The sequence below is a fragment of the Oryctolagus cuniculus genome, chromosome 14 (assembly GCF_964237555.1).
Source record: "Oryctolagus cuniculus chromosome 14, mOryCun1.1, whole genome shotgun sequence".
NCBI lineage: Eukaryota > Metazoa > Chordata > Mammalia > Lagomorpha > Leporidae > Oryctolagus > Oryctolagus cuniculus.
The window spans coordinates 58795386-58822450 of NC_091445.1; the positions used below are offsets into that span (position 1 = coordinate 58795386).

At 46.5% G+C, this 27065-nt stretch overlaps 2 protein-coding genes across 4 annotated transcripts in view; both read left to right on the forward strand.

Annotated features, from left to right (window-relative positions):
• The window catches only part of LOC138845174 (large ribosomal subunit protein uL23-like), a 1058548-nt gene that overhangs the window by 11068 nt on the left and 1020415 nt on the right, over positions 1 to 27065 (forward strand). The gene's annotated exons all lie outside the window — the stretch shown is intronic.
• Positions 1 to 27065, forward strand: part of NPR3 (natriuretic peptide receptor 3) — a 97515-nt gene that overhangs the window by 7181 nt on the left and 63269 nt on the right. For 2 of the 3 annotated variants that reach the window (XM_070056627.1, XM_008262100.4), the window contains exons 1-3: positions 92 to 1673; positions 13998 to 14120; positions 24755 to 24921. In XM_070056627.1, the coding sequence (XP_069912728.1) occupies positions 920 to 1673; positions 13998 to 14120; positions 24755 to 24921 (1044 nt within the window). In that variant the 5' untranslated portion in view covers positions 92 to 919. Of the gene's footprint in view, positions 1 to 91; positions 1674 to 13997; positions 14121 to 24754; positions 24922 to 27065 lie in introns of those variants that run through there. The other variant, XM_051853840.2, reaches the window with a different exon arrangement.

Genomic DNA, 27065 nt, shown 5'->3' on the forward strand with positions numbered 1-27065 from the left:
TCCGCCCCCCCCCCCCCATCCTGTTGGTTTTTTGAGGGGGCGGTGTGTGTGTGTGTGTGTGTGTGTGTGAGAGAGAGAGAGAGAGAGAGAGAGCACGCGAACATTGCCTTACTTTTCAAACACATTTCCTTTTCATAAACCCTGGAGCCGGAGGGAGCGTGGTCGGGCAGAGGCGGGCCGGGCCCGCAGGCGTGCGCTGCGCTGCGGGAGCTCTCCGCGGATGCAGACGTGGGTGGCTGCGTCTTGAAGGAAAAGGCAGCGGGCCAGCAAGGAGTGGGTGTCAGGACCCGGGAGCGCCGGGCGGGGAAGGGGTGCGGGGAGGAGCCCTGATGTAGGAATGCTAATGAGAGGCTCCCCCGGTCCAGCCTCCACCTCCCACACCCGCGCCCACCCCACCCGCTGGAAACACAAGCCCGGCCCGGGCGCGCCATGTGTGGTAACGCGCGCCGCTGCTGCCACGCTATTTAAACGCCGGCTGGGCATCCAGGAACCGGCGCGAATCAATGAGATCAAACGCGAGGGAGATGCACCGTCAATTACAAGCACTTGGACAAGTCTAACTTTTTTTTTTTCCTCAAAAAGCAACCTTAGCAACGCCCAAATAAGAAGCTACCTCTAAGCAAAATAGTATATGTATCAAGGGAGGGCGAATATATATATATTTATAATAAGTCGATGTGTATATTACAGACGCACAGGTTTACACTTGGTGAACTTTTTATTTTTTGCGAAAAACTAGTGACATTGCGGAGGACTCTTCCGCTCTCTCTTCGGGCGCGTTAGGGAAGGGGTATTCTGTTTCCTTGGAGCGCCCAAGGGGGCGCAGGGACCTCGGAGAGAAGAGTGGGGAGGAAAGAGGGAGGTGGGTGGGGGGCCGAGGGCGAGTCGGCGCCGAGGGCCAGCGCTTTCTGGCCGCACGATGCCGTCCCTGCTGGTGCTCACTTTCTCCGCGTGCGCCCTGCTTGGCTGGGCGTCGCTGGCCGGCGGCGCGGGTGGCGGTGGCGGGGGCGCGGGCCCCGGCGGCGGGCGCCGGGAGCGAGAGGCGCTCCCGCCGCAGAAGATCGAGGTGCTGGTGCTGTTGCCCCGGGACGACTCGTACTTGTTCTCGCTGGCCCGGGTGCGGCCGGCCATCGAGTATGCGCTGCGCAGCGTGGAGGGCAACGGCACCGGCAGGCGGCTTCTGCCGCCCGGCACTCGCTTCCAGGTGGCCTACGAGGACTCGGACTGCGGCAACCGCGCGCTCTTCACCCTGGTGGACCGCGTGGCGGCGGCGCGGGGCGCCAAGCCCGACCTCATCCTGGGGCCGGTGTGCGAGTACGCCGCGGCGCCGGTGGCCCGGCTAGCTTCGCACTGGGACCTGCCCATGCTGTCTGCCGGGGCACTGGCCGCCGGCTTCCAGCATAAGGACTCTGAGTACTCGCATCTCACGCGCGTGGCACCCGCCTACGCCAAGATGGGCGAGATGATGCTAGCCCTGTTCCGCCACCACCACTGGAGCCGCGCCGCGCTGGTCTACAGCGACGACAAGCTGGAGCGGAACTGCTACTTCACCCTCGAGGGGGTCCACGAGGTCTTCCAGGAGGAGGGCTTGCACACGTCCGCCTACAATTTCGACGAGACCAAAGATCTGGATCTGGACGACATCGTGCGTTACATCCAGGCGAGTGAGCGAGGTGAGCGGGAGCGCGTCCCGGGCCCTTGGTCCTAACCCAGCTGCTCTCCGTGGCTCTCCTCACGCACCGGTCCACTCCTCTGCGGACCCCATTGCCCTCTTTGGAACCGAGGATTCGGGGAGGGAGCGCGCGGGGATGGGTTCAGGCGTGCGCTTTCTGGCTGCAAGGACTTCTGCGGATCGCTCAGCGCAGCGGAGGGGTGTATGCTTAGGGTGCCCGGGAAGTGTAAGGGGCTTGGGGAGGAGGCGTCCGAGCCCGCCGCCCCGGCAAGCGCAGGTCTGACAGGTGCTGTCGAACCACCTGGGTGTTTTTTCCCTTCGTCTTTCCCCTTTGGCTGGCCGGTGGGGGCGCACTCTCGGCGCTCTGCGCCGTCCGGGGTCTGCAGCCTACGGAGGACAGAACTTGTCGCCCTATTTTTCTCCTGGCGTGCGCCCCTCTTAGAGCCGAGGCGTCGGCGGACGCTCTTGCAGCCGCGCGCCGCGGCTCGGCTAGGTCGGGTGCCCCGGTTTGCCTGGCTGCGCCTTCCACAGACCTCAGGTTTCTTTTAAAGGCTCATTGTATCACCCTTCTCATTCCCTGCATGGTCCCTCCAGTCCCTTATAAACGAGCTTCTGTGGTTTCCACCGAAAAGCCCTGCTATGTCTGGACTCAGGCGACGCTCAGTTGTCCCGGCCCCTCACCTCCCTGGCGCGTTTGGCGTCTCCGTCTCCAAAGCGCCCGGGGCTAGGCTTGGCAGGACAGCGCCCTGGAGCAGTGGACTCTGACCCTCTTTTCCCCTTGGCGCCCTTGCTGCCACCAAGTTTTCTCCGCAGGTCTCCAGAGGTTTGGAATAATAGCAAAACTGTCCAGAGAGCTCAAGGCTGGGGATAGTGGCCATGGCTACAGGGAGTGGTGGCGGACGCAGAATCGCGGCAGCCCCCGGTGCAGCCGGTTTGTCTGGAGGGTAGACTGGGCTGGCGGGCGGGCTGCGGCGCAGTGTCCTCCTCCTGGGATCTGGGCTGGGTGCGCGGTGCGCATGGAATCCCACCTCGGCTTCCTCTCGGAGCGCACACGCCTGGGTTGTCCGAGGTGTAGCCCTGGCAGAACTCCCAGCGACCCCTGGTGCCAGGAGCAGAGCTGAGCAGGCAAAGCGCTTGTCCACTGCTTGGCAGGGTTGGGCACCTGGGCGCGGCTCTGGGGGACAGCACTACCTGAGACTAGAAGCAGGACAGGTGAAGTGGGCAGAGAAACCATCGAGGGTGGGGCTGTAGCTATCCCTCTTCCCAATTTGGCCACCTGCGACTCGAGTGAACGCACCCTGTGGAGCGAAGAAGTAAGAGGTGTTGACAGTGGGGATGTGTGGCCAAGGTTGGAGAGTTCGAACTCTAGGCTGTCTGCGCCCAATCCCTGCCAGCTGAGCGGGCGGGGCGCCGGCTTTTCTGATTACGCAAAAGGGCGTCTGTGCGCGCCGGCTGCGGACTGTGCCATCTGTGTCTCAGTCCTCGGGTAACCGTAGCCTCCTCCAGCCCTCGGTACCCGAACCTGCTGCCTTCAAGCTCGCCTCTTTCACGGGCTGGGGGCTAGAAAGTGGAGACGTTCCAGTGCTGACTGGGGCTGGGGGTGTGTCTCCCCTTCAGCGGGCTCTTCGTTTGTGAACACCGCGCTGTAGGTCCCAAGGGCGGCAGTGGCAGCCACTGGGCCCCTCAGCCATACAGCGGTGGCTGGGGTCAGGGGGCACTGACCCTGTGGGCCTGGGGGTTGGTGCGCCCGGCTAAAGAGGACTTGGGTCGCATCCTGCTGCGGATTCTTTTTTTTTTTTTTTTTGTTTTTGTTTTTGTTTTTAAATCCCCAAAGCCTTGTAGATGTTCTCAAGTCTCCTCGCCCCCCTTTTTCCCCTCCCAAGTTTGAATTCAGCAGTGAAATATCTCCCTGCTGAGATGTGCGTGTTACAGGTGGCAGATCTTCAGAAATGAGAAACAAATAGTTTCTCCCCTAAGTTTCTCCAACACCACCTCCCCCTCCCAAGTTCCTTACTCAGGAGAGAAAGCTGATAACAAAACTCCTTAGGGAGATGTTTGATAAACACATAAAGTGCATTTCTTGGCGGAGGCAGTCCTTGTGTTAAACAGAGGCGCAGGATACAAGCTCAGCCAGTCACTGGCTAGTGGCAGCAACCTCATCTTTTGGGGGTGCCTGGAGGCTTAAACGGAGGTTAAACGAGGGTTAAACCCACAGACTGTGGCCAGCATGTCCCAGACACATACTAACTGCTCAAAGTGTGGTTTTATTGTAGCTGTTTTGTTTGGTAGAAAGTGAGTCCACACAATGGGAAAGAACCTAGCCAGAAGCAGGTGCATCTGGGTTTGAGGTTTCCCCTCTTCAGCTTGTGGCCTGTGCAAGACACTGACTGGCCTTCTCAAAGCATGAGCTTTCTCCTCTGTGAAACTCAGCCGGATGAGAATGGGGCCTCTTCGAACTGATGTGCCATGGTCCTGATTTGTGACTATGAACTGGAGTAGAGAAGAGGTCCTTTCCACACTCACCTTTTGGAGAGAACATTTTTAGCACTTTTTTTTTGGGGGGGGGGCTTACATTAATCTTTAAAATCCAGTCACAGATGCTTGAATTTCTTAACAGGTACAGTGCCACCCTCTCAGACATTATTAGGGCTAACATTTCATTTGGCTGTGTGCTATACTGGATAAATAAAAAAAGGGCTTTAGTTATTCTTTTAAGGATATTTCAGGCAATAGTTAAAAATCTTGAGATTTTTCTTTTATGCCTTTAGCTAGTGTCATTGAAGTGCACAAACCTGAGCATTTTTTAAAAAGTTTATTTAAGAAGGATTCACTTTCTCTCAATATTCCATACTTAAGGATACATCTATTTTTAAAACTATAGGTTTAGAAATAAATGAGTTTTAAAAGACATATTATTTGAAGGGGAAAATAACAGATAGAGGCAGAGGGAGAGGGAGAGGGAGAGAGAGAGAGAGAGAGAGAGAGAGAAAGAGAGAGATCTTCCATTCACTGGTTCACTGTCCAAATGACTGCAGCAGTCAGGGTTAGCCCTGCTGAAACCAATATCCTGGTCTTCCACGTGGGTGCAGGGGCACAAGTACGTGGCCCATCTTCCACTGTCTTCCCAAGCACATTAACAGGGAATTGGATTGGAAGTGGAGCAGGCTGGCATTTGAACTGGTGCCCATATGGGATGCTGGTATTGCAAGTGGCAGCTTAACTCACTGTACCACATGCCAGCCCAGTAGAAATAAATGATTTTTTAAATGATAAAAAACAGTAGTAGTTCTGTATTTGTATCTTAAAAGATGCAGAACTGAAAGTATATTATATGCAAACATTCATGTATGAGGAAGTGAAGTTTTATTCTTTTTGTTATTAATATGTCATCAACCTGAACCTATATAATTTGTAGAGATAATGGCATTTAATCAGTACGGGAGTCATTCAAAAAATTTTTTTTTAATCTAAAAGTTTTTTTTTTTTTTTTTTTAAATCTAAAAGCCCCTTGGAGAAGGGCTTGCAAGAGAAGAAAATCCAAAGGGAACTGGTGGCAGTTGGCTTAAGTACAATTTTGAAGGAAAAAAAAAAACTTAACAATCAGATTGGCATTCAGTTACCAGGTGGGGACAAAAACCATCAAAAGGCCTCATTTAAAATTCTCCATCCTACCTGGCATGCCAAGGGTGGGGTAGATAATTTGTTTTCACAATAAGCCATGAGCTCTGGAGGAGTCATTTATTTTTAGAATTGGGATAAATGACCAAGTGGTTGATCAGCAGTATTTTTTTTTTTTTTTTTAGTATTTGTTTACTTGAGAGGTAGAGTTAGAGAGAGAAAGAGAGAGAGAGAGAGAGAGAGAGAGAGAGGTCTTCCATCTACTGGTTCACTCCCCAAATGGCTTCAACAGCTGGAGCTGGGCCTATCTGAAGCCAGGAGCCTGGAGCTTCTTCTGGGTCTCCCACATGGATGCAGGAGCCCACGACCTTGGGCCATCTTCTACTGTTTTCCCAGGCCTTAGCAGAGAGCTGGATTGGAAGAGGAGCAGCCAGGATATGAACCTGTGCCCATATGGGATGCCGGTGCCACGCGGGTGGATGCATAGCTCACTAAGCCGCAGCACCAGCCCCGGATCAGCAATGTTTTATAACAGAGCCCATGATAAGTTTAGAATAACTAATGCAAGGCAGGGGAAAAAGGGCACAGTGCAGGCTGCAGCACAGACCTCTCCCAGTGGATGGAGCTCTGTGAACACCAGAGTTAAGGATGTGCTCTGTATTCTGCAGGTGATGTCCACTGCTCTGTGGGGAAGTCCTTTTTTTAAAAAAAAATTAAAAAGTGGATTTTTCTTTTTAGCTATATAGCTACATAATCTAAAATTAGATTATACAAGTGTTAGTAGGAAAAGTGGTTTCCCATTTCCCATTTTATTTTTTTAAAGACTTATTTATTTGAAAGGCAGAGCTACAGAGAGGCAGAGACAGAGAGTGAGAGAGAGAGAGAGGGAGAGATCTTCCATCCGCTGGTTCACTCCCCAGATAGCTGCAATGGCCAGAGCTGAGCTGATTTGAAGCCAGGAGCCAGGAGTTTCTCCTGGGTCTCCCATGCAGGTGCAGGAGCCCAAGGATTTGGGCCATCTTCTTCTGCTTTCCCAAGTCATAGCAGAGAGCTGGATCAGAAGTGGAGCAGCTGGGACATGAACTGGCCACCATAAGGGATGCCGGCAGTGCAGGTGGCGGCTTTACCCACTACACCACCGCACTGGTCCCATCACTTTATTTATTTATTTATTTATTGACAGGCAGGGTGGACAGTGAGAGAGAAAGAGACAGAGAGAAAGGTCTTCCTTTGCCGTTGGTTCACCCTCCAATGACCGCTGCGGCCGGCGCACCGCGCTGATCCAAAACCAGGAGCCAGGTGCTTCTCCTGGTCTCCCATGGGGTGCAGGGCCCAAGCACTTGGGCCATCCTCCACTGCACTCCCTGGCCACAGCAGAGAGCTGGCCTGGAAGGAGGGCAACTGGGACAGAATCGGGCGCCCCGACCGGGACTAGAACCCGGTGTGCCAGAGCCGCGGGTGGAGGATTAGCCTATTGAGCTGCGGCGCCGGCCCACTTTATTTATTTTTTAAAAAAGATTTATTTATTTATTTTAAAGTCAGAGTTACAGAGAGAGAGAGAGAGGAGGGAAAGAGAGCGAATGAGAGAGAAAGAGAGAGAGAGAAAGAGAGAAAGAGGGGGAAAGAGCTTTCATTTGCTGGTTCACTCCTGAGATGACCACAGTGGCCAGGGCTGGGCCAGGCCAAAACCAGGATCTGGGAGCTTCATCAGGATCTCCCACATGTGTGGAAGGGGCCCAAACACTCAGGGGATGCCAGCATTGTAGGTGGTGGCTTTACCTGATAGGCAACAATGCCAGCACCCCCATTTCTCACTTTAGAGTGACCATTTTTGTCCCTTGTAGCTGTTTCTGGAGGAATTTGTCTTTGTATCTTTAGATGACTGCTACTCTTGAATTTTTCAGTTTTATATCTTATCTCCTGGTGTCCTAGCACAAGATGATGATTTGTTCTCTCCTAGGACTCGCTAACCACAGTCATCCTCAAGTATGGCTCAGTGAAACTTTCCAATTAGCTCAGTTTTCAGTATCGATATCATCTTAACTTCTAAATGCTATTTGCAGTTGAGCTATATGGGGTACTATCATGACACTTCCTTTCTTGTCTGTTTTTTTCCCTTGGGGTTAAAAAAAAGTCTGTTTTGCTTGGCTTGTATAGTTTCAGATGGACTTGTAACTGAATCACCTTCCAATTCTCAGTGTTGAGCCTCCCAAGCTGAGTCATTTCCCAGACAAGTTGCACAGTTGTCACTCTGTGTTCTTTCTTCCATTTCTTCCTGGGACTCGCCTTGCCTCTGTCTTGGCCTGGACTCCTGTGTGCTGCTCTTTCTTCAGTTATGCTTTTGTTTTGGTGGAGCACATCCTCTGGGAGCTTTTGGAGAAAAGATGGATGAGAACTACATTTTGACACCATTCATAATTGAAAAGTTCTTCATCCCACCCGCACACATAATATAGAATTCTGGATTGGAAATAATTCCCCCTCCAGCTTTGATAGTGATGCTCTGTGTAGTTCCAATTCTGTTGTTGCTATGGGGAAGTTTGAATGAATTAAGATTCTGCATATTGGGGCCAGCGTCGTGGCTCACTTGGCGAATCCTCTGCCTGCAGCACCGGCATCCCATATGGGCGCCGGATTCTGTCCCGGTTGCTCCTCTTCCAGTCTAGCTCTCTGCTGTGGCCCGGGAAAGCAGTGAATGATGGCTCAAGTGCTTGGGCACCTGTACCCGCGTGGGAGACCAGGAGGAAGCACCTGGCTCCTGGCTTCGGATCTGTGCAGCGCCAGCCGTGGCGGCCATTTGGGGAGTGATCCAACGGAAGGAAGACCTTTCTCTCTCTGTCTATAACTCTACCTGTTAAATAAATTAAAAAAAAATATTCTGGATATGTTGTTTGTTACCTGTTTCTCCCCCTGGAATTTTTGCACCGTCTGTTTTGATGTTTCACTTATGATGTGCTTTGGGGCCAGTATTTTGCCTTGTGCACTCAGTGGGCTCTTTCTAACCAGAGCCTCATTTTGAGAAAAATCTCTGAAAGTATTTCTTTGATTTCATCCTCTTTCTACATTCCCCTCCTTATTTGGATGTTAGGTCTCCTATACTGATTCCCTACTCTGATGATTTATTGTTATTATTTATTCTTTATCCTATTTACTGCCTTTTGTTTTTAAAATCCTTTTGATTGGATTTAAAAAAAGACTTCCAAAATTACTATTGAGTTTTGGTTTTTCATTTCTGTTATATTTTCAGTTTTAGGACATGGCACACCCTGCCTTATTCCCATGCAGTAACATCCCTCTTTTCCTCCTAGGTTTAGAAATAAATGGAAGATGGGTATAGGAGTCAGATGGAGAATATGAAAATATCCTTTTTATTACTGATAAAACTGACTGGAGAATTTGGGTTTAGATCTATTGCTAAAGGTGCTTTCTAGCTATTACTTCCTCTCCAAATTAGGCAGGAATGTTCACCAAATCACAGACAACTCTGCTCAACTGCTAGTCTGCTCTACAGGGGTAGGTCCCTTATCATGTGACACAAGTAGGCAATAAAAATATGCTCTCTGCAAGCAGGCATGTCCCAAAGAGGAAGAGAGATAGGCCTGAGGCCAGTATGCCCAGTTACTTCCTCCAGCTCACCATTCAGACAGTTCACTCCATTTCCTCTTTTTAGAGTTGAGGAGGGGGAAATTGCAGGCACATTGAGAGATGAGGAACGTTAACCCATTAGATGCTGCACCAGAGGGAAACCCGAGGCTGGGCACAGGATATCCACTTAACGCAGGTTTATCACCTGGGATGTTGTTGGTTCTCTGAGTTCACTTCTGGAGCCATCCTTTTGCACTTCTATCTGCCATTCTTTGGGTGCAAGAGTGTGCTGCAGTAGTGAGAGGTCATTTACAGAAGGTGTTGTGGGAACCAGACAGTGGGGATGGCTCAGAAGTTTACAAGGTCTTTGGAAAGGAGCAGGAGATAGAGCAGAGTGAAGAAAAGTCTATCCAGACACTTAGAGTCACACCTTATGCCTTCAGTTTAACAAAAATTAGTATTTGAATATCGTTAGAACAGGAATGGGTCTCCCAGATCTGCATGGATGCAGTTTGTAAGGTTAGCTGATGCTCTCTGTTCATCTGTGAATCTTGCTAACTCTTGGTACGTGTGGGCCTGCCGAGTATGGTACTCATGTCCTAGACCTCTGTGTACACCTTCCAAGAGTTGTCCCCAGAACTGTTTATGTCAGCTGTGCTTATTGTTTTAAGTATGTAATTACGTTAGTTACTACGAGAGGTCTTCAAGCAGTTCATGGAAAATGTGCCTTATGAAAAACTTCACATGGATTTCAATCCTTTTTGCATCTAAATGAACTTATTTTTTAATCTTGTGAACTTTTTGAAGTACCCTCATGTAAACAAAAACTGATGAAACTTGAGTAGGAGGGGATAGCTGTTTCAATGAAAGCTATTTTAATCTTCTGATAGATTGTCTAAAGGCCAGTTACTAAAAATACTCATTGTTCAATCAGGCATGAATGAGACAACCAGGAGAGACTGGGGATCAGCAGGAAAATCTGGGGTTCTGCATTCTGCCTTGCCACTGAAACGAGGTGATACTGTGCACTATGAGTATTTTTTTTTTTAAGAAAATTGTCTTATCCATGAACTTGGAAATTAGGGTTTCCTGTTAAACCACAACACAAAAAATGTTTCCTGTTAAACCACAACACAAAAATGGATAGAATTTAAATAATCAAAGTCTTGTTAAGACAGGCAAATGCTGCACCATGTCACTCTTGCTGTCTAAGTAGGTACTAACGTTTGTCCATCAGATGGGATTGGTGGTGGTGGTGGTGATGGGGAGAGAGAAGGAGACAGGCTAGAAATGTTAAAACGGAAGAGCCACAGAGGCTAGTATTGGGCAGAACCCACTGGAACTCTGGGAAGCTTGGGCCCAGGACATAGCCTGTTTATTCCTGGACCAGGTACATGCCTCAGGTGTGTGCTTAGCATTGTCACAGCCCAGTGCCTTTGGACACCTGATCCTCCCATTGAATGCCCTGACTGTGAAATCACCCACACCAGCATCCTTCTGCTTATAATTTGGCTTCCCTAATTAGCATGTCCACTTACAGGGCATGTGGACACAGACATGTTCTCGATCTTTCTGGTCCTCGCTGAATTTAAGTAATCTGCAGTTCAGATGATCTATAAATATCTGAGTTCGTTCACTGGGACTCTGACCCTACATGATGAATCTACTCTCTCTCTATGTGCTGACAGAAGAAGATTCTGCTTCTGAGGACCCAGATCAGTTGATCCAAAAATGATGAGGGCTGCTTGGTGGACAGCCAGCCTGGGTGGGCTTCCTGGGCCTCATGGAGATGCCTACTCTAGGGGTCCACACTTTATTTTAAGATGATTTTATTCAAAAGAGTTACAAAGAGAGATAGAGACAGAGAAAGAGAGGTCTTCCATTTGCTGGTTTACTCCCCAAATGGCCACAATGACCAGAGCTGAGCTGATCTGAAGTCAGAAGCCAAGAGGTTTTTCTGGGTCTACCACGTGGGTGCAGTGGCCCAAGCACTTGGGCCATCTTCTGCTGCTTTCCCAGGAGCATTAACAGGGAGCTGGATCAGAAGTGGAGCAGCTGGGACTTGAACTGGCACCAATATGGGATGCTTGTGCTGTAGGCTAAGGCTTTAACCTACTGTGCCACAGCGCTGGCCTTGGGTCCATACTTTACTTTTTTTTTTTTTAAGATATATTTATTTATTTGAAAGTCAGAGTTACACAGGGAGATTAGAGGCAGAGAGAGAGAGAGAGAGAGAGAGAGAGAGAATGAATCTTCCATTTGATGGTTCACTCCCCAGTTGGCTGCAATGGCTGGAGTTGTGTCCATCTGAAGCCAGGAGCTAGGAGTTTCTTCCTGGTCTCCCACGTTGGTGCAGGGGCCCAAGGACTTGGGCCATGTTCTGCTGCTTTCCCAGGCCATAGCAGAGAGCTGGATTGGAAGTGGAGCAGCCGGGTCTTGAACCAGCGCCCATATGGGATGCCAGCACTGCAGGCTAGGGTGTTAACCTGCTGTGCCACAGCACCGGCTCCAGGTCCATACTTTTCGAATTGGTCCAGCCACAGCTCCTTGTTGGCTGCTTTGTGGGATAACTTGGCTTTTCTTTTTTTTAACTGAAGGTGCTGGGATCAAATCAGAACTAAAGCAACAGTTAAGATCATTGTAATAGGAGTTTCTTTGAAAGCTTCATCACTGAGGCATCTTCAATTGATTATCTAGCCCAAATATATATCTGTACATCTAGGCACAAAGGACACCTTTGCCTGTGGTTACAGGCCTTGGGGAGTTTCACATTGTTTTAAAACTGGTCCTCCAGGGCTTGTACCCTGTACACCGAGCCCTTTTGTAGTGAGAAATGTTAGAGTTCTGATCTAACACTGAGTTTATGTGTGCAGTAAGCTAAAGATCAGTCAGAGCGGAGCCCTCCACACAGGTTGCCAAGGCCACTTTAGCATGGCCTGAAGCTCGTTTTACGTCTTTCAGCACCTGTGCTTTTACAAAGAACATACACGTCTCAGAGGGCTGGCATCCATCAGGGTAACGCGGTGAGAGCACCCAGATCTCTGTGAGCTTGCCTCCACATGGTGCGTGTGTGCAGCACAGCCTGGTTTGCTGGTGGGGCCTGGGGTCCATCTGCTGTGAACAGAGTCACTGGGTAACGGCCAGGTCCCCACTTCACTGCAGCCCGTGTGGCTCTTACAGGTCAGGCCACAATCTTCTGGAACTGCTTAGAGCCCTCAAATCCGACGGTGTGGATGTGAACTGAGGGGACGTGGGGGAGGGACCTGGGGTCTTGGTAACGATTTCCTGTGTGTGTGGAGACAACCTGAGAATGCTGTTGTAGCATGCAGGCAGCACAAACCCTGTTGCATTCACCGTGTCCTCTATTTGCCAGAGGAATATTCTCTCTAAAACTCTGAGTTTGCTTTTCCAGGAAAATGTTATTAAGTAGAAAGAGCAGGTGGCTGCCTTCACTGTGTTACATTGGTCTACTCTAATGATTTAATTGATGAATTAAAAATATTTTGAATTCATTTTACACTATTAAAAATGATGTAAGAAAATTTAAAGAATCTCTGTACAGCCTCCATTCCCAGATTTTCACCAATTGTAAATATTTTGCTGCATTTGCTTTTCCATTCCATATCTCTCCCTGTCCCTTTCCTTCCGCCTCCCTTCCCTATCTGTCTGTCAATATACATACATATGCATGTATACCCAGTCTTCAAAAAGTTCACGGAAAACACTTTATGAAAGAACTGCACATAGATTAAATTTTTTTTGCACTAAAATAAACTTCCGTTTTAATTCTATTTTTCCATGAATTTTTTGAAGCATCCTCATACTTACACTGAGAATATTATCTTTTCATGAACCATTTGAGACAAGATTATGCTTAAAAAAACCTATTTATCTGAAAGCTAGAGTGACAGAAGGAGAAGGGGGGTGGAGAGAGAAAGAGAGAGAGAGAGAGAGAGAGAGAAATTTTCCACCCACTGGTTCACTCCTCAAATGCCTGCAACAGTTGGGGTTGGGCCAGGCTGAAGTCAGAGCCAGGAATCTCATCTGGGTCTCCCATGTGGACAGCAGGAACCCAGGTTCTTGGGCTATCATCTCCCAGGCATGTTAACAGGAAGTTGGATCAGAAGCAGGAAGTAGCTGGGACTCCAGCTTGCATTCCAGTATGGAATTCAGGTGTCCCAGATGGTGGCGTAACCCAGAGAGCCACACGCCTGCCTCAGGGTGGTACTTCTCACCTCTAAATATTCAAGTGAGTGTTTCCTTAGAACAAGGACAGTCACTTTCCTAACAACAGTATAGGTATGAAAGGCAAGAATTCCAACACAAATCATTGTTATCTAGTTTGCAGACCTTAGTCAAATTTCATTAGTTGTCTCAGTAATGGCCTTCATCATAAAACTTATTTATTTATATATTTAAGGTTCTGAACCCAGTCCAATATCACATGTTGTGTTTAGTGTTTTGCTCCTTTAAATTACGTTCAGTCTGGAATTTTCCTTAGCCTTTCTTTTTTTTTTTTTTTCTTCATGAAATTGGTTATTTTAAAGAGCATAGGTCAGCTACTGTACAGACTTTCCCCAGGTTGTGTTTGTAGACAAGATGCAGGCTGGCCATGTTTATGTTTCTGGCCCTCCTTGAGCTGCACTGGGAGGCTGAAAATCTCATTCCCGTGGTTGGTCATGTTGGTCCCCATCATTTAGTTATGGTGGTGTCTACTCGATTTCTCCCTGGCAAAGCTACTATTTTTCCCTTGGTTGCTAAATTAGTTCTGCATATCTGTGACTTCATTTTCCAAGGTTTTAGTCAATCATGGTCCAAAAGTACTACACGAAACATTCCAGAAAGAAACAATTCATAAGTTTTCAGACACTTTTATGACAATGCATTGTTATAAGAATCCCATTTTATTATTGTTGTTGGTCTTGTCTTACTGAGTTTAATTTGTAAACTGAACTTTATCATGGTCCATATAAGGCTTTGTTGCTGTCCATGGTTTTAAGCATCTGTTGGGATCCTGGGACATGTCACCTGTGAGGATGTAGCCCAGGACCAGGGAAACACCCATCCTGGTCCCATTGTCACCATGCAGGCATCTCACACATGTCCTCTGTTCCTCCTGCAGTGGTGATCATGTGTGCGAGCGGTGACACAGTGCGGAGCATCATGCTGGCGGCACACAGGCACGGCATGACGGGTGGAGACTACGCCTTCTTCAACATCGAGCTCTTCAACAGCTCTTCCTACGGTAACTTGCTCAGGGCGTCGCCACCTGCAGCTGAGGTGCCAGAGAGGGTTTCTGAGGAGGATTCAGAAACTTGAGTTATGCAACCCTGGAAAATAGGATTGGGGAAATTTGTGATCCTGAACACTTGCATTTTCTGATGATTTCTCAAGATTTTCTTTCTCTCTGAGACCTCAGTGAGGCATCATGTGCCCATGATGTCAAGGCATGCAGCTGGAGGGGGGCATAAATCCAAGTGATCTTAAACCTAGGCCCCAGGACCCCTGCCCAGTGCTTTTCCAATTGCAAATGACTACAATCATAATGGACTGTTGAGATTATTTTAGTGAGATTTAGGTTCAATTTTTAATGGGATGAAACAGAGTAAAGCTAACATAACAGAACATGTCAAAGTGTGCTACACTTAGCACATGAAGGATCTCCTAAAGTTCTTGGAAAATGTGTATTATGGAAAAAACTACATAGATTTCAAATTTTATTTTGCACCCAAAAGTCTTATTTTTAGGTTCTATTTTTCATGAACATTTTGAGATACCCATTACTTGTTGTTTCATGCAAATATTTATTTCAGACATAATTGCCCCCTGGCTTACTAGAGAGTTAGGTCCCAACAAACCCATTGGAAAGTTGAAAAATCACAAATCAAACCATGGTATGTCAGGACTGTGTGTATAGTTGTGTGTGCGCATGTATTTATGCATTTTGCATATATGTTGTTGGTTGTGGATATCAGTGTAAGATAAAATGTTCTTACTGCATATGGAGGTAAAAACATTTGAAAACGACTTCTTCCAGTCCCCTTTCTTTCCAGATTACTGTGCCTTAAGCCTCTCCTCTATAGAAATTCAAGAGCCAGCAAGATACAGGATTGGAACCATTGGATTCTTTACAATGGGTTTGGGGAAGTTCCCAGGGTTCCTGTGATGGAGGGTGTTTAAGGAGGTCATCCAAATCACAGGCCCAAAACATTTCCCCTCTGACTGTAGCTCGGGCTTTCTCTGAAGTGGACACTGTAGGGCTAGAGAATGTCACGTCGGGCTCTGCGTGCAGCTGCTCAAAGCTGAGCAGTTACAGGGAACTGTCAGTGCGCCTATCACAAACGGCATATTTATCCTGAGCTCCACTTCCCAGTTCTTGATAATCAGACCAGCTGAGACCGGATCTAAACCTTAAACATACACCCCGGTTTCCTGCCCTGATATGCTGGCTTACTTAAGCAGTAGATCATTGTGTATACACAGATAATAGAACACACTTCTCATGGGGTTAAAGAAAAGTGGATGAAACAAAAAGTAGCTGTCACTTCCTGTAGTGGATAAAACTGGAGATTTGAGGCCTGCAGGATAAACACTCCCCTCTTTTTATTTTTTTCCCCCTACTTGCTGCTCTTTCCTTCATGTAAGCAGAGTGGTGCTCTCACTTCTTGACCCAAGATCAGAACACCATTACACTATTGTCTACAATACTGAATTCATTGAGCTGGTTGCAGTGACCAGTGAAAATGAAAAAATTGGTTCTGAGTTTTGTAAGTTGGTAACTGCAAACATAGAATGTGGAGGTGACACCTGTGAGTGATGCTACAGATGGGCAGTTGCGTCTATCTTGTGCATTCACATGTATTGGGCACCTGGTCCTTATGCACATATTTGCTGCTAGGATTCTTTTCAGGCACAGATAAATCTTGTCTTACTTTTCCAGTTTGCATAGTTAATTCCAATGTGAGAATGCATAGGCTTCAAAAATTTTTGCACCCAAAACAAACTTGCCTTTTAATTTCATTGTCCCTGAACATTTTGAAGTACCCTGCGATGTATTACAGAAAATTTGGAAAACATAGAAAAGCAAAGGGAAGAAAATAAGTACCATAACTGTGCTCTACATAAAAGCACATTGCTAATTTTTACAACTATGTACATCCTGCTTTTGAAATAGGTACATTTTGCAGAAATATTTTTAATAAGATGATCATACCATTTATGGCATAGCTAGGTAGTATTTTATATTGTTGACTTGCCATCTTTAGTCAGCCTCCTAGTTTTCAATATTTATGTTCCCAGCTCTTTGCTATTAAGAACAATGTGATACTGTAGGATAAATTTCTAGGAGTAGAATTGCTGGCTCAGAGCTTGTGCACATTTAAATTTTTTTAGGTATTGCCAACTTGCCCTATGGAGATGTTTACCAATTTACACTTCTAAGATTATCTGTTTTCCTACATCTTTGTTAATCCTGCATTATCTACAAGTAACTTATAAAATTATTTTGTTTGAATTTTTTATGTTCATATCCATAAGCAAAATTTTGAAGTTAATTAATGCATACATTTATTACTTAAAATTTAAATTTTATTGATATAAAATGAACTATTTTAAATGAATAGTAACTTGACATATCCATTACCTCATTAACTTGACATGTGTTTGTGGTGATAATTTGAAATTCTTTCTTAGTTATTTGGAAATATTTGATTATCATTCTTGTTGAGTCTAGTTTTAGGAATTTTATGTATTTATTTTTAATTTAATTTATTTAAAAAGTTATTTGAAAGGTGGAGAGAAGAACTCCCATTTGCTGGTCCATTCTTCAAACGCCCATAATGCCTAAGACTGGGCTGGGGCCAAATCTAGGAGCCTGGAGTCAGTCTGGGTCTCCCACATGATACGCAGAGACCCAATTACTTGATCCATCACCTGCTGCCACCGCAGTGCACATTAGCAGGAAGCTGGAATTGTGAGTGGAGCTGAGACTCAAACCCAGATACTCTGATGCAAGATGCAGATGTTTCAAGTGGTATGGTAACTGCTGTCCTAAGTGCCCACCCTATGACTTGACACTTGGGAGGAGTCTGTTGTATGGTAGAATGTCTCTCAGTTTAGATTTAGCCGATATTTTCCTATGGGAAGATTGAGTTTATGCGTTTTGGCAAGAATACTCCAGACGTGAGGTTGTGTCCATCTCGGTCATAATATCAGTGCAAAAGAAGTCCTGTCCGTACGTATGACTTACTGCTGGCGAAGTCTGGACAACTTTTAAAACTTACTTTTCCATGAGTTCAGTTTTCCTGCTTGAAAGTTTCACTGGCCAGTTATACAGAGTGCTCTTCTATAGCTCACAGAGTGTTTCTGATTAGATGCCCTTTATGCTTCCTTTTACACTGTGGTTGCTCAGACCCTGGGCTGTGGAGTCAGTCTTCCTGACCGAGCTGTGCTGCATGGTTTCTCTCAATGATAAAAGCTAAGGGCAAAAACCCTGCAAAGTAACTCAAGCCCGCCCTCCTCCCAGAAACTTAGTTTCTCCTAATGCTGTTAATTGTCCTTACCTAATGCGTTCAGGTCTGTGAAATCTATAGCAAACTTCTTGGCCTATAATAACTGTTTAATAAATGTCAGCTTTGCTTACTGTTAGTCTTCATTTACTCTGACCATTATGTGTAATAATTTAAAATTATAAGTAAAGTTTACATTTATTTCTGTGGTGGTAGTTTTAGGAGAGTGGATATTTTATAGCTAGATTCAGGACCATATATTCTGTTACCAAGATAGCCAGTTTTTATGATATATCCCAAAGGCCCAGATACATTAGGAATTGCATCTGCATGTGCACAACCAAGTTACCCAACTGTAGTGAATTAAATAAATGTTGAGGTTTATTCTCTCGCCTGAGAGAAGTCTGGAGGTCGGGAGTCTGGCCAGGGATGGTGGCTCCATGATGTCCACGTTATGTTTCCCTCTTCCCTCAGCCTTAGTGCATGATGTCCGTTCTCAGGCTTGCAGATGGCTGCAAGGGTCCAGGAATCATGGTGGCAAAGCCAAGAGGAAAGACAGTAGGCAAAAGAGGCTCTCCTGGCTGTCTTGGTTCTCTTGGAAGGGCTCCTCTGGCAGCCTCGCTCATTAACTTCTGCTTTCTTATCTTTGGCTACTCCTAGTTGCTAGGATGGTCAGGAAGCACATGCTTTCAGTTGGACTCACTGATGTCCTAAATCAGCTTAGGAATCTGTCACTGAGGAAGACGGGGGAATGGATGTCGGGAGACATCCATCCTTGCCTTTCAGTGAGCCTGAGGCTCCCCCCTTCTCTGAGTGGAATCATGTGGTGTGCAGAGTGACCAGACCAAGTTTCTTGTGTACATCATTAGGAAGGGGCTTTTTTTGAGATTTTATGTCCTTATAATCAGATCTGTGTTCATCAGAATTTCTTCAATGCTCACCTCTCCCTCTGCTTCATCACATTATGTCCTATGTCTGTTATAGACAAAGACCTCTATTTTAACTGACACTTGCTGGATATAATTTTTAAAACTACTGATAATGTGTTCATTTTTACTGATTACAGGATTGTTTGGCTTTGGTGAGCTCTCAAAAGAATTCTCAGAGTTGCCCAAAGTGTATGGTTATAAGAGTTCAGTGGGTAATAAATTATGGGAGACTCAAGTGATTGAGAATAAGACTTAAAAGGCAAGTTTAAAAAAATCCAGAGAGAGGATGATGTACACTTCCTGGTAGAGTTTTTAATAGCACCTCTTGGTGGCATTTTTGTCCATTGCATTATCCTCTTAGAATGTAAATTGTGTGGGAAGTTGTTGGAGTGAACCTGGATGGGATTACTAAGATGATTGTAGAGCTTTCTGGCCTTCCTGAGAACTCAGAGGGCACTAGAGAAAGTGAGGGCAGAAGCATAGTGGAGACTGGTGATGCACACATATTAAATTACTTGCCTAAGAGTAGAAAATTCACTGGGGAGGGACTGAACTTATTTTGCTACAGAAGTGATATTTGCACATTGAAGTCAATTTAGAACAAAGGGAAAAGGAAAAGAATTCTTACGTAATCCTTCAACTGTCACAGTCGCCAAACAGCATTTGGGAGTTTCTTTCTCTAACATTTTTTCCACTGCTATTTAATGTATTTATGTGTTTTTTTTCTTTTTGTTATCAACTGCATGTGCAGTATTATTTTTAAGAAGGCTTATACTTGTTTTATTTGACTCATGCATAGAACAAGAGAGAAGAGAGAGAGACAGAGATTTCTTCTATCCAGCGGCTCACTCTAAATGCCTGCAACAGCCGGGACTAGGCCAGGCTGAAGCCAGGAGCCAGGAGCTCAATCCAAGTTTCACACGTGGTGGCAGGGATCCAAGTACATGAGCCATTGTCTTCAGCCTCCCAGAGTGCCCACCAGCATGAAGCTGGAATCACAAGCAAAGCTGAGACTTGAACCTAGACTCTCAGAGATGGAATGTGGGTGCCCCAAGTGGTGCTTGAACTGTTACACCATGTGCCCACCCTGCACAGGCAGTTTTAAATCTTGGAATACTTCCAACTCTGTTGAAATGGTTGTCAGAATCCTGCTTCTGTTCTTTCTTTAAAGATTTTTTATTTATTTGAAGGGCAGAGTTGCAGAGAGAGAGAGAGAGAGAGAGAGAGATCTTCCACCTGCTGGTTGAACTCCCCAAATGGCCACAGCGGCCAGGGCTGGGCTGGGTGGATGCCAAGAACCTGGAACTCAATCTGGGTCTCTCATGTGGGTGACAGGGGCCCAAGCACTTGATCCATCTTCCTCTGCTTTCCCAGATGCATAAGTAGTGAGCTGGATCAGAAGAGGAGCAGCAGGGATTTGAACTGACGTCCATATGGCATGCCAGCATTGTAGGCTGTGTCTTAACCTGCTATGCCAAAACCTTGAACCTCTATTACTTCCTAGCTAAATAATTTCAGGCATGAGCATCTCCTTGAGCCTCACTTTCTTAATCTGTAAGTTGGACTTAAATCTTTTAGTTTGTGTGAGTTAGAGAACGAAATGCTACCATCAGAAGAGCTGAGCTGTGTGCAATGGCATCACCCAGTAGGCGGTGCTGTTGTTACTGATGGGTGGAAAGGGACTTGACTCGCCGTGGCAAGTGAGTACCACGGAGCCATTTGGAAAGTGAGAGGTGAGGCCAGTGCTTTTCCTGACGTAACTGGCTGCATGCCCTGAAGCTCCTTGGTGCCGTGTGGCCAGCCCAGGTGAATGCCAGGCATTCATCTCTTGGGCAGATTCTACGATGTCTCACTTACTTGCCTGGGCCATGTAGATCAAAGGCCTACTATGTGCTGGGTGCTTTGCTAAGAGCTAGGACCTACAGAAGGGTAACAGTTATCTCTGCATGGGCACCTCTCACTGGCGCCAGCTCTCCCACCATGGGATTTCTGGCCACAGAGCTTGGTGTGGAGCAGTGTGGTTTCTCTTGCATAGACTTTCTCTACCCTTGGCACTCCCAGTGCAGGCTTGGATCTCCATGATGTTGAACACAAGACAAGACAGAGCACAGCACATCTGCTTTCCCTCATCCCCAAAACAACCGCCAAGAATCACCCTCACTCCCTTCTCTCCCCAGCGGTCTGCTTTCTCCTCTTCTTGATCCCTTGCTCAGGACCTTGGTAAGAATGTGACATTAGCACCGCCCGTTCTTCCGAAGGTGCCTTCCTCAAGGTCACCAGGACCGTCTCATTACCAAATCCATTAGCCTTGCCTGGAACGGTGCCTTTGAAGCAGCCCTGTCCAATGGAACTTCCTGTGGGGCTGGCTGCATTCTCTTCTGTGCTGCCCAGCACAGTTGTCAGTAGCTACGAGTGTGTGCTGAGCACTTGAAGTGTGGCATGTGCACCTGAGGCACCGAGTCTTTAATTTTAGTTCATTTGAACGTCAGTCGTCACCCATGTGGCCCGTGGCTACTGTGCGAGATGGTGTGGCTTAGAGCATCCAGGATGGTTTTCCTCTACCTCTTTCTGGAAACCCTCTGCCTTTATCTCTGGTGGCACAGCATTCTTCTGGTTCTCTGTTAGCTCCTCTCTGTGTCCTCCTACTCCTCCTGCCCGCTAAAAATAGCCTCCTTGAGGTATCTATGCCCAGCTTCTCTCCCTTCTCTTCTGCACTGTCCCATCCAGTGCAGGCAGCCCCCCAGGCAGTAACAATGAGCTGTGTGGAGTGCTCTCTCTTGCCCTCTCTCCTCTTTCTGGCTTCAGGTCGCTGCTCCAGCCCCAGCCTGGCACTCACTTGGGCATTCTGGGGTCACCTCGGGAGTAGTGTGAGCCTCACTGAAGTCATCAACTCCATGCCCACCTGACTCCTCCTCTTCCTCCCGGCTTTGCAGGCTCTCCTAGTGACCGTCGTGACTTCCTTTTCTCCTTGGCATCGCCTGGCCTGAGCCTCCCTCTCTGTTGTTCCTCACTCCCTCACTGCTGCAGAGTCTTGAGATTCTTCTTGCACAGAGTCTGCTTTCATTCTTAAAGGCTCCACCTCTTTTTATGATTATAGAAGTAGTATTTATTATTGAACATTTTCTATATTCAGGAAAATGCCAAAAAAGAAAAATAAAGAAAAGAAAACTTGCTCCTAATTTTAACCATGCAGAGAACCGTTTTAGACGTGTGTGACTTCCCCTGTATAACCTCTCATAACCTCTTGCCTGGATGACCGTGGCTGTGAATGCTCAGTGTCTCCCCACTCTAATCCACTGCTATTTCCCAAGGCATAATTCTCTTCATGTCACTCTTCTGTTCCGCTTATAAATCTCCAGAGGCACCCAGTTGTCTATGGAATTAAATTTGTCCCCACTGATGGAACATCATGCCAAGCCGACCTCTGCTTTCCTAGTGCTTACCAGCCTTGATTTGGGAGATGTTACCAGCACATCACAATCAGAAATGCCCACAAAAGCTGGAAGTTGCACTATTGCTATTTAGCTTGGCTTAAATTGATTAAGCACTGTTGTTTCCTACTTTTTTAAAATAAAAAACAAAAGCCCGACACGATTACCTTTAGACTGTGGCATACAGATTTATTGAAGTGGATTTTTCTTCTTGTAGTAGCAGAGATGGGTGCTGTTTGCAGTTCTTGATGTACTTTCTAGTCACATGATGTAAAACTGGAGGGGGTTAAGTATTGCTCTTCCTTGCCTTGGAGAGAACACTTCCCCAGTGTTGAAACTCTGGATCTCCCTGCCTGCAAAACGTTACCTCTGCTGAGTCCTGATGGCTCGAGTCAGTTGTGAGTGAATCAGTGAGTACTGATTGCGTGCCTATATGAAATGGGTTTCTGAATGGGATGAAAATGTTCTGGGCATTCTTAGAATCTGGGGTCTTCTTGGCCGATGGATTCGTCCCCTGGACAAATGTGCCATTGTCTGTGTCTTGGGGACGGGGCACCCAGTCCCATCTGCCTCGCCTGTTGGCAGTGAGGCCCCAGGCATGGGCTTCTTGCGTGCAGGTGTGGCTCTGCCCATGCTCTGGCCTCCATGGGGTTTGGGAGGCTTCACGGGAGAGGAGGAGGACTTTGTCAGGTTTTGTTTGGTGGCTTGAAATTTAATCTTGTACTTATTGAGCCTGGACCTAGTCCTTAATGAATTCTGTCCTCAGCCCTGTCTTATTTATCTTTTCACAGCTCCCTGGCACATAGTAAGCAATTAATAAAGGGCTGCTATTATTGGGGTTATGAGGATACAGCTGCCTCCACACACCCGTTGTTTGTCTCTGCCTTTTCTTGCACACCAGACTGCGGCTCCCAGCTGCCTGCTGGACGTCATACACCTTGCACCTTTGCCCGTGCTGTTGGCTCTGCCAAGCGTGCCTTCCCACCTCCTCTGCTCCTGTTAGAAGCCTCTTCACAATCAGGGCGGGGGTAATGCCTCCTCCTCACATGAAACCTATCCCTCCTCCTCGCTATTCTTCATCGTTTCCTTGAAATCCCCTGGCCTGTTCCCCACAGCAGGCTGTAGGGCCTCCCTGTCATGATCGTAGGCACTGGAGACTGACTGGGACATTGAGAAGGCCCACCCTCTCACAGTCTTGCCTGTAGTCCATAGTTCATACCTGTGTGTCCGAGTCAAGCCTTGGTAAATTCTTTTTTTATTTTTTTTAACTTTTATTTAATGAATATAAATTTCCAAAGTATAGCTTATGGATTACAATGGCTTCCCCCCCATAACGTCCCTCCCACCCGCAACCCTCCTCTTTCCCGTTCCCTCTCCCCTTCCATTCACATCAAGATTCATTTTTAATTCTCTTTATATACAGAAGATCAGTTTAGTATATATTAAGTAAAGATTTCAACAGTTTGCACCCACATAGAAACATAAAGTGAAAAATACTGTTTGAGTACTAGTTATAACATTAAATCACACTGTACAGCACATTAAGGACAGAGATCCTACATGAGGAGTAAGTGCACAGTGACTCCTGTTGTTGACTTTACAAATTGACACTCTTGTTTATGGCGTCAGTAATCTCCCTATGCTCCAGTCATGAGTTTCCAAGGCTATGGAAGCCTTTTGAGTTCGCCGACTCTGATCATATTTAGACAAGGTCATAGCCAAAGTGGAAGTTCTCTCCTCCCTTCAGAGAAAGGTACCTGCTTCTTTGATGGCCTGTTCTTTCCACTGGGATCTCACTCACGGAAATCTTTCATTTAGGTCATTTTTTTTTTGGACAGAGTGTCTTAAGCCTTGGTAAGTTCTAAAGCCACCAGGTTTTTACCGAACTTCTAGAAGTGACGAGAGAGTGCCACAGACTTGGCTGCATGCCTCAGAGACATCTTCGCTGCTTAACTGCTGGGCCCGAGGCATCTTCCATGGGCTGGGAGCTTGGGTGAGCAAATGGCCTTGGTGCTGGGCTCCCGCAGATTGAATTTTTTGTTGTATTTTTCAGAGATCTACAGGAATCTTAATAACAATTCCCAGAAAAAACAGCTGATTGTGAGAAGTTGGAGGTTCACCTTGTCTTTTGGGCTCTGTAACCACGTTATTTTTTTCCCAAGATGAAATAATAAAGAGAAGAGTAATGATTCTTAGCCGTGTAACTTGGCTTTGCTTTTGTGAAGGGGAGCAGAGGTTACCCACCTTCTAAATGTCTCAGCTTCCCTACCTGTTAAAAAGACAGGACAGCAGTATCACATCATGAGGTCTTGTGAAAATTAAATACACATGAACTATTCCATAAAAGAGCTGTTGTTATTATATTATGAATGCACTCGATACGTATTAACAGTTATTAATATTGATGCACTGATGAATATTACCCTGTAAAATTTTTTATGAGCTTGCCAGTACTTGAGATACAAGTCCTTAAGTTCACCTAAGCTACTTTTCACCCCAAAGAGGTGCAAACACTATGAACGATCTCAAACCTGTTCTTTACACAGTGCCAACTTCAGGATACTTACACATATCCATTGTGCCGCATAGCTGTACCCCGACATGGTACACCCACAGAACATGAGGTTTATAATGCCCCACTAATAACTCGCTTCCCTCTCAAGTTGGTGCAGGTATTAAAGAACGGTGTGAATGGAAAAGGACAACAAACTTGCTTCTTACCCCCGCAGTGCTGCAATTCTGGGGGGCTGAATGTCGTTGCGAGGCTATTTTAAGGCAATCACATCAACAGAGCTTTTCTTTCTCTCTCACATTTCAAAGGAACATGTGTCAAAGGGCCTTCTCCTTTAACGATCTGACATTGTCACTTTATACTGAAGTGCACAACTATGACAATACCCCTTGCCCTGGCTGCCAAAAGTGACACGCATGGACACAGCGCAGTTGGGAGGGGAGAATGCCTTCTTTCTGGTGACCGGCTTGGAATGATAAACATTTTCATTGCTCCTGCAGGAGATGGCTCGTGGAAGAGAGGAGACGATTATGACTCTGAAGCCAAGCAGGCGTACTCGTGCCTCCAGACGGTCACTCTACTGAGGACGGTGAAACCTGAGTTCGAGAAGTTCTCCCTGGAGGTGAAAAGTTCTGTCGAGAAGCAAGGACTCAATGAGGAGGATTACGTAAGTGCTTGATTATGCACCTCGCCTTTCAGCACCCTGAAACCATCTCATAATTAAAGCCGAGGTGGCAATGTCCCATGCTGAACCATTCAAAAATCCCCAGGTTCAGGTCGCAATGTCACTGTAGCCTCCTCTGTGTGCCTTTTTTTTTTTTTTTTTAAAGATTTACTTATTGATTTGAAAGTCAGAGTTACACACACAGAGAGAAGAAGAGGCAGAGAGAGAGAGAGAGAGAGAGAGAGAGGTCTTCATCTGCTGGTTCATTCCCCAATTGACCACAATGACCAGAGCTGTGCAGATCTGAAGCCAGGAGCCAAGAGCTTCCTCCGGGTCTCCCACGTTGGTGCAGGGGCCCAAAGACTTGGGTCATCTTCCACTGCTTTCCCAGGCCATAACAGAGAGCTGGATGGGCAGTGGGGCAGCCAGGACTTGAACTGGCGCCCATATGGGATGCTGGCACTGCAGGCAGCGGCTTTTCCCACTACACCACGGTGCTGGCCCATCTGTGCGCTTTTTTCTGGTCAGTTTTTCCCCTCTCCCTTGCCATCCCCTAGCTATCCCCACCCTTCAGTTTCACTTTTTCGGCTGCTGCAGGTACTGCTGAGCAGAATTTCTGTAGGCTTTCATCACCTTGTCGGCTAGGAGGGTGTTGGGGGAGAAAGGTGGTTGAAAGAGTACCCCAAGTTTTATGTGCCTCATTTTTCCCAAGCTTGGTGGCAGAGTCTGTTTAGAAGGCTGTTTCTTGTGCCAATCCCTTAGCTTTATGGCTAGTCTGCTTTTCTGTCTTGCACGCTGTGTCATTGTCCCTGTCTGCTGCAAGTTGCTTCCTGCTCAGGTTTTCCAGGGCCCCCCACTCCATCTGCACTGAGGTGACTGATTGATTTTCTGAGCATAGACTGGAGTCAGAAGCCTGGTCTAGGCTAAAGATTAAGCAGAGGAATCATCTAAGACTGGCACTGCAGACAGATGGCCATCTCTTAGTGCCATTGTTCCTGCTGCTTGTGGCACACGTGTGTCCTCTGTGCCTCCATGTCACTCCTGAAAATCCTTTCTCAGACCAGAATGAGCCCTCAGCCCTTTGGGTCAACTGTGTGGGGGTGTTGGTTTTCAAAAACAGTTCCAAGTTTCCCAAAACAGAAAAGGGGCACCTCCTTAATGTAAGATGAGTGGGTTAAACAGTGCCTGCCCCAGCAGGATAAAGACCAAGTTCGTAAGATACGGTCATTTCTAGATGGGCTCTCTCCCCATGTCTTAAGTACCGTGGAGTATTGGTATTGACCTTGGACAACCTCACATTCAGAGCTCTGTGGTCTTGGACAAATGACTCAGTCTCCCTGATCCAAATTGCTTCTCTCTGTTGGAAGGACTGCGGACAATTTTATCTAAAGCATTAAGCTCTGACCATGTCAGAAAGTTGAAACTCAGTAAATGGTACCTCTTTTGTATTGTTACAAGATTGTTCCTGTCATAGGAATTTGCTGTCAAATGACATGAAAAATGTCTTAGATAAATACTTATTCATGTTTAAGTATCATGTGTATGAGGAGGCTTCAAAAGGTTTGTGGAAAAATGGAATTAAAAGATAAGTTTATTTTGGTGCAAAAGAAAATTCATGCATACTTTTGTCCTGTGGCCTTTTTGAAGATGCCATCTATCTATATCTATATCTATATCTATATCTATATCTATATCTATATCTATATCTATACCTATCTATATCCATCTATATGGCTTAGCTGTTAAGATGCCATATCTTAAATCAGAGTGGCTGGGTTCAATCCCCAGCCCTCGCCCCTAGCTCCAGCTTTCTGGCAACACAGACCCTGGGAAAGAGCGGTAGCAGCTCCAGTGATTGGGATCCTGCTACCTACCCTTATGGAAGACAGGGATTGTGTTTCCAGCTCCTGGCTCTGGCCTGGGCCCAGTGCTGAATGGGAACTTTCTGTCTGTCCCTCTGTCTCTCAAACAAATAAATAAAATTAAAAACAATTATATGTACATCACTCTAAATACCTTCTGACCCAATGCTGTCCAATAAGTATAAAAATGTGAGCCACACATATGATTTAAGAATTTCCAGTAGACTGATTTTAAAAAGTGAAAAAGACAAGTGAAATTAATTCAAATACTTTATTTAAAATAAA